Below are 7,953 nucleotides of genomic sequence, written 5' to 3'. Positions count from 1 at the left end.
ATGATGGACCACTGATGCCTTAGCCAATGTCATATCTCAGAGAAGTGCACAACCATCTTCACTCCTGTATCAGGAGATTGGCAGAGACTGCTCAGTCAGCCTGAGAAAACTCTTAATTTTGCACACTTTTTCTGTAGAACTTGATTTGTTTACAGCATTTTTCTAGCAGCTGTCAGTTTGCATCAGTACAACTGCAAGACCTGGCAGAAGAGTATCTGCACGCGGTTTTGCTGTCTGTTTTTCAGACTTGCAGATTAAAAATTTACTAGAGGAATAAAAGGCAATTGTTACTTATTACAGGTCAGGCAATGGTAATGATTGCCATGCAAAAAAATGTTCTAGATTATTTATTGCTCACACTTGAGACTGTCCATGGTACTGGTCTGAGCTTACGGTACTATATAAAGCATTACAGACACCAGGTCTATTGTGCTCTACACCCTTTGTGAACCCCAGTTCATAAGGGTCTACCAGTCCCAGTATTTGCCCGAAGTAGAAAGGATCACGTGTCTGTCTACAGGATGATTGTGTTGTCCCTCCATTCCAGAAGTCCTCATCAACAGCTTCATGATAACAAGGAGTCTTTATGATGTGTGATCTGTATGGTGTTTAGCACCTCATGTGTGAGATCACTATTTTAATTGGCAGTGTCTTATCTGATCAGCATTTTAGTCTTAACCTTTGCACAGGACTAAGACTTAAAAGGCACATGAAATTGTCTGTTACTTCAATTTCACCTCCACTGAAATATTTACCGGTTTGGCAAGACTCCAAAGCAGAAGGAAAGACAGGTGGTAATGGAATGTGTATAAATATTTTGAAACAAGCAAGATGTATGGAATTTTGTTTCACTTTTCATACCAGGATTCAGAATAGTGAATGCCTTTGTATCAGTAGAAATCACATGGCCCTTCTGACAACACTGAACACTAGCACAGTCATACGTTACCACTGGTCCACCCAGCTGAAAGTGAAGTCCTTCGCTATTCTGCCTAGAAAAGACCATCTGGAGTTACCAGTTCTAATTACCTGGCAGATCATAATTAGCAAGGGTCATTACATTACATTTGAAGTGCAGAGAGGACACCAAAGTAATGGGCTCTGCCTGACTAATACAGTATAGTGACTTACTGTCCTCTCCCCTTCCCAGGGGTTTGGCCATCAGTTGTAAGAAAGTCATAAGGAAAGCTGCAGAGTAGAGTCACACAAGAAAAGAAACAGAAAACTATAGCCAGAGGCTGCACTGTTCAGGCAAGTGTAGGTTTTTTAAGAGGAAGACAACCAACTTGAAAGATATAAAATTGTAAAGGAATAAACAAGAAATCAGAGAATGGCAAGTCAGCACTGTTGAGGATCTCTTCCAGCAACCAGCAAAGATCAACCTTTTCGACCTGACTGATTACTCAGAAGATGTTCCTCAGGTGTTTTATCCTGGGCGCTGAGCACACAGATGCTTAGCCTAGAAGCTCCCAATTCGTTCCGAGGTCGCGGCGCCGAGGCTCGCTTTCGCTTCCAGGCCGCTCCCCTTCCGCCGACCGCCGCTGCGCCACCGCGGCCCCCCTCCCCTTCCGGGTCTCCGCCCCAGCCTCCCGCCTGGCTCCTCCTCCTTCCCCGGCCGGGGCTTCCGCGCGCGGGCTGGGCAGCGCCAGGTGGGGGAGCTCGCGGGCCAGGCAATAGATACTGCCGTTGCCGCCGCCGCCGCCATCGCTGCGGGACGGTTTCCGTCTCTTCGGCTTCGCAACATGGCAGCGGCGGCGGGAGGCAGCCGCGGAGCTCGCAGGCCGGTGCTGCTGACGCCTCGCGGCAGCGGGGACCGCACCGTCTTTCTCTTCGACCGGCGCCGGGAGCAGGCGGATCTAGACGAGAAAGTGCTCAGCTACGGCAAGGACAACTACCGCGGCTTCCGCAGCGCCGTCTGCCAGGTACCGTGGGCGGAGGATGGTGGGGGAAGGGAGGGCGACCACGGCCGCGGGGCCGGCCGCGCCGTTAACGCCCCCTCCGGCGGCAGGGGCAGGCGCGGCCGAGGAGCGCCGCGTGTCCCAACCGCCGCCACTGTTCCGCGCGGCCAGGCCCCGCGGCGCGGGGGGGAGCCGGCACGTGCCGCAGCCCCACGTGCGAGCTCGGGGGGGGACCGGCCCCGGCGGCGCGCGCCCGACCGGTGACGGTTGGGCGGCGGGGGTGGGGTGGGGGGAGCTGCCTCCTCCACCTGCCCGGCGGGGCGCGGGCCGCCGCGCCTGCCTCCCTCCCCCAAACTTTTTTGCCGGGACAGGTGGGCGGGCGTCGGGGAGAGACCGTGCCCGTTCCCTCGGCGTCCCGTTCCCCCGGGCAGCGGGCCCCTCGCCCTGAAAAGGGCCGTCCGGGGCGGCAGCAGGGCGGCCGGCGGCGCGGCGCGGTGGGGCAGGAGCAGCCCCTGGCGGCGGGCGGGAAGGGAGCGGGCGGCCCGGGAGCTCCCCCGCGCGGGGAACTGGCGGCGGCGAGGAGGGGTGTCCTCGGGCACCGTGCGGCGCACCGGAGGACCGGGGCGGTGGTATTTCTGCTGTCCAGGGTGTTGGCGATAAGGGCCGGTGGTTTCCCGGCTTGAGCACTGTACCTGTCTCTCCGACGTCCGCAGCGGTGGCTGCTGCCATTTAAATACTTTACCTGGCTTGTTCTTTGCTGTCTCGTGTATCCTTTCAGCTGTCTTTCCTTTTGTTACACAAACCAAGACCTTACTCTGTCTTCAGATCTCTTGGAGGTGGAGATTTCTTTCTATGTATGGGCTGTTTACTTTACTTTGCTGGTAATACCAGTAGGCATCGCCCATTTTCTGTCATGGTTTCGTTTTCTGAGGGAGTAATAAATGCCATAAACCTGTTAGCTGCCTGCGTCTGTTTTTTATTGTGACGCACACAGGAAAATCAGCTGTAAACTGTGTGCTAACTTAGTCGGATAAAACATTCTGTTTTAGTTTCCTTATCCAGTGTAATTTGCACTTTGTTCTCTAGGATATAAGCTCTTTGAGGAAATTGCTTGGTTTGTGCTATGTCTGGACGGTGTTTAATGTAATGGTTTCCTACTGTGATGGAAGCTTTGAGTTATCAATGTCAGCAGGAATAGCTGTCACAGATGACTGCCTCCTCCTTGCACAGTTCTACTTCAGTGTTCAAAATGGCATATTCTTATTCTGATAGAAGTCCTGAATCTGTACTACTGCTTCAGGTGCTGCTACTCAGCAGCAACTTGGCTATGGAGCATTAGCATATCCCTTGATCTGGTCAGAGCCCCTAAAGTTCAGAAAACTTTCATTTTCTGTTCAGAAGAAACAAAGTAACTGAATGGAATAAAGAAATCATTACACTTTATGCAGTGTAACATTCTGAGAAGTTAGACAATGGGATGGGTTCATGGCCTTCTAAGAACCAACATCCTCCTTAATGGAGCATCATTATAGGGTTCGTATTGCCTGTGAGTAATTAGAAGCATTACGTGATTTCCTCCCAAGAGTTGTCCTAATGCATCCCATCTTAACTGTACCTAGTGGATGAATTGCAAGAATACTTCATATTTTCAGTATTCAGAGTAAATATGTTGATGATTAACCCATCTTTTTCCTTAGCTTTTGCAATTAATTGATGGGCTGAGGTTAACACTAATTTGCAACTTGTTACAGTCAAGGGCATCTTTCTTTTCATGGCTTTGTTACATATGCTGCACACTCCAGTGACTTCTGTTTCTATGCATCCTCACAGCGTTCAGTAGTTCACAGAGCTTTTGGCATATTTGCAGTCTTACACAGAAATAAGTCCTCATCACCAGATGTGACAAATCTTGGGTACAAACAGCTTCAGGGTTTTCTTATCTCAAAAAACATATTGATGTTGTGGAGTCAGTACTTTAATGCCATTAGGCAGTCCGCTCAGACGTGCAACATAGCGTTTGAAAAGTCTGGCGCAGCAAAGCAGAACTTGGTGTGTTTGGATTTGGTGCCTGTGAAAGTAAAATTTTCAAGTATAGTTTCTCACCATGTCAACACCATAATACTTATCACCAGTCCTCGTGGCTGTTTTGGGGTGTTAAGGATAATAGTCGGTGCTCTTAAACTTGTGCAACAAGTTCCTCAAATATTCATTCTCTTAGAGAAAGGGCTTCTCCAATAATGTCTGCGAGTTCAGTCAGAGATGCTTCTGTCACAGCTAATTTCAATGAGGTGACTCTTTGCACCTTGGAGCTTTTGTTATCTTACATATGGGACATCTCACTCTGAAAGCATGCTGAGACAGGTGGTTTGACATGACCAGTAAGTGCTGATACAGTGAAAACTGGACAGGCTGAGGTCTAGGAGTTTGATGTCTTTACGTCTCCCACACCAATAGTGTACAGGTTCTCATTAGGCTTCTTGGAAGAGCATTCTGGCATCTCGGTGCCTCTGGGAGTTTTGCGCATTGTTTGTGTTTCTCTGGGTGTTGTACTCCAGAGTGCCAAATTTCTGGCATCTTGAAAACTGCAACTAACTACTTTCAGGAAAAAGGTGATGAATGGGTTCACCTGATTGGGACAGACTTTCACCACTTCATGGTGCTGAAATACGTGTCAGGGAAGTGATGAAAGTTCAGGAAGAAAGATTCTTTTGATAAGCAAGTTTTGAATTGTTCAGACTAAGATGAAATGGAATGTTGCATTTGCTTTCTCCAATAAAGCTACTAGACACTGTCTATCTGAGTGCATGATCAGGCAAATGCCGCATATCTAGTAGTGTTGTTTCTACGGGTATCCTGTCTGTGGCTCAACCTCAGTACAGGCTCATCTTTAAATCGACTTTCATCGGCAGTTTGTCGTGTGACTGAATGATTCTACTGTAGCAGCGAAGGTGCACATACATTTTCCAGTCTGCCAACTGGCCTGAGAGAGTGGTAATGTCTGACAGGGGCACCAGAAATATTAAGCTGTTGGAACTATTTCTGCTATGAACATCTTCCTGTGGCACAAGAGAATTCTTTTGGATATAACTGGATATGTAGGAGTCAAAGGAGAATGTAAATCTTGAAAAAAATAATGAAATTAAACCCGGTTGCAATATGTGATGATTCTGAGTTGAAAATACTTGAATGCCTGAAGGCATGGTCTTAGGCTGCTACTTCTGAGATTTATGTTTTTTTCATAATGCAGAGAGAACGTGAGTATTTTCCTGTTTGTGTAGCAAAATAACTGAGTCTTGAGACAAGAGATTCAGCCACTGAGAGGTCGATTTAGGAGCTTATTCATGTTCTCTCTGTTTTCATATAAAATATTCCTCTGTTGTTATTAAAATATTCTTTATTAATTTTTGAAACTTTTTTTGAAGCAAATATTTGTTGTCACCTTATGAGTATTTTTTTACTGTCCCCTAACAAGATAATGCATGGCAGTGTGGTTGGATGTGGCTTTATGTACTGATAAATTAACCTTTCCTTCTGAATGTCCGTGTGGGGGGAAGATTTAAAAAAAAAAAAAAAAGTCTTTATAAGAGAAGCTGGAATATATATAGTCTTCATTCTTATTCCTTGCAGTGATCAATCCTAAAGCAGAAACCTCTTAATTAAAAAAGATCTGTTAGCTTGACTATTCCATTTGAGGGCTGTCGAGCATATGTGGAGCAGTCATGTAATTTCACTCCCCAGAACCATGAAGTTTTAAGGTGAATAAGTGAATTAAATATGGAGTTTTACCTCTTCTTGGAAGTACTATTGCTTGTACACCTTCCTGTTGTCTTTTGTTAGGTATATGCCCCACTGGTTGTCCTGATGTTTAGAGTATAATTGGAAAATATTTACCTGCAATGAGCAGAATGGAGCTAAACTTTGTTGGCAGTTAATCCTAGATCCCTCGCTCATGTGGTCCAGGTACACAGTGAAGCTGGAGCACTTCAGTTTGTTGCTAAGCTGGCAGGAATCCTTCCAGGCACTTAGAGAGGTCACACTCCTTTTAAAGCAGAAAGGTATCTGTGCTGAAAATTGCACAGAAGTTTTGCTATGAGTGAAGGGTTTGTGAGAGGCTGTGAGGTGAAGTATCAGTCTGAAGAGAGCTAGCGGTACTAAAATTAGTATTTCTTCTTAAATAGAAATTGAACACATTTGTAAGTGCATCTTTAATTCTTTTGAAACTTTTCATCATTGTTGTGACCTTGTTTGAAGAAATATATAGGAAGTATAGATCTGTAATCTGTATAGAAAGTAAATATCTGTAATTTAAGTAAATACAATACAGACATTGCAATAGAACAAAGTCTTTTGCTTTTAATCTTCTGTCACATCCTTTGTTGAGCTTCCCATTGTATCCTAACAATCTACCAACTATTTAAACATACTATTTTGCCAGTCCACCAAGATAAATTCCAGTGTATCAATAAGCTAAGAGGCAAAAAAGGATGTCCTTTAAGAGTGAGTATGGAAAAGAAGCATAGCTGTGGTGGAAACTCAGGAAATAAGTGTAATTTTTTTTTTTTTGGTGAATATTTGCTTGCCAATGCCTATTAAATAATTTAATGAAATTATTTATGATCAATGAAAAAATACTAGCAACTTCTGCTGTTTGTATCACCAGAGGGTAACTCTTAAATCTATTTAAGAGGTATCTGGATTACTTACTATGATACTGTTCTGATAAATTTGCCTAATAAAAGTACTTCCATTCTTAATGATGAATTCAGTCCATCTTGCCATAATTATATTTTTGTATTATAAAAATCTATATTCATTTACTCACTTTTCAAGATTCTGTATAATCAGAAACTGAAAATAGATATGTTTTAAACATGCTGTGCATACACAAACAAGTTTTTCCTTGCTTTTTAAGGAAACCGTTGGAGGTACTGTAAGGTATGTATAAGATGCAACAGTATTGTGAGTTTTTTCCAAAACTGTCATATTGTATTTCAGGCTTTGCTGAAACGCTTGTGTATAGCGACTTTGTTACTGACATTTCAGTGGGAAGAAGGATGCAGTCTGCATACCTTTGTGCACTTAAGTACTACCTTATGTGTTGACTGATTTGGAAAGCTGTGTGGTTTTTAAGTTCCTGCTCAAATTTGAGTGCTGGCAATAGAGTCAGATGCAGAGCATATGCATTCCTTTAGCATTAGTTATCCAGGTGCAGCTTCTTAATGTGACCAAGTATTTTTTGCTTTTGAAGACTGGCTTCTGAATTCTTGTTACTTTAACAAGTGATGTCATACAAAGTATTTTCATGGTGGAAGCTGTATGGAGTTGAAGTCAAAATTTTGGGTGATAGCTGTATTCAATAATATTTGTGGTTCTGTTTTTAGACACAATGGCTTGTGAAAGTTACTCTATTTGTCTAGACTGAATAAGTCTAGTAATGACAGCATGCTCTTTGCATAAATTCTAGGGTCCCCAACTTCTTTCTACTTGTTATATCTTGCAAATCTTGAAAAGATGTCTGAGTTAACTCATTGTTCTGGACAAGATTTCATAGATTTGTGTATGTGGCTTCTGTAGACAGCTTCTGTCATGCAATTTCCCTCTCTTGTTTTTCTCTCTGTTTTTCTACCAAAATTAGTGTAAAGCTTTACTTGAAGATACCGCATAAAAACTTCTTCTGTTACTGGTTCTTGTGATGGGTAGCAATGTTCTTAGTGTTTCTGTTGATCCATCTGTTCACTTCTTAACACCTTTCATTGGTACCTTTTTGTAAATATTCAGAACTGTATCAATAGAACTTCTGAAAGTAGTGAAACTTTTAAGTAGGACAGAGGACAAAGCACGTCAAGTTCTGCAAATGTTGTCTTCTGTAATTTGTTCTTTATTGACGGAGTCACCTCCAGCTAAAGGATGGTTGGAAAATGTTTCAGAACACTACTGTTCATTGCTGGGTTTTGTCTATAGGTTGTCTCTAGCAACCATCTGCCCAGGAGATACGGGCTATTGGGTGTTCCTGTATTTCTGTAATATACAACTCCTTGCTTTGAGCTCCAAGAAA

The 7,953-nt window shown here is 44.0% G+C and overlaps 1 protein-coding gene across 3 annotated transcripts in view; it reads left to right on the top strand.

The window, feature by feature from the left end:
• Positions 1–1,697: 1,697 nt before the first annotated feature.
• The window catches only part of SMCHD1 (structural maintenance of chromosomes flexible hinge domain containing 1), a 92,073-nt gene continuing 85,817 nt past the window's right edge, over positions 1,698–7,953 (top strand). For all 3 annotated transcript variants that reach the window (XR_008235435.1, XM_052788656.1, XM_052788655.1), the window contains exon 1: positions 1,698–1,922. Coding sequence is in view for 2 of the 3 variants with exons in the window: in XM_052788656.1 (XP_052644616.1) it covers positions 1,743–1,922 (180 nt within the window). In the remaining variant the exon portion in view is untranslated. The remainder of the gene's footprint in view (positions 1,923–7,953) is intronic.

Source organism: Harpia harpyja, chromosome 5, assembly GCF_026419915.1.
Source record: "Harpia harpyja isolate bHarHar1 chromosome 5, bHarHar1 primary haplotype, whole genome shotgun sequence".
NCBI lineage: Eukaryota > Metazoa > Chordata > Aves > Accipitriformes > Accipitridae > Harpia > Harpia harpyja.
The sequence above is the reverse complement of the archived record's forward strand: the minus strand, read 5'-3'. Positions and strand labels throughout refer to the sequence as shown.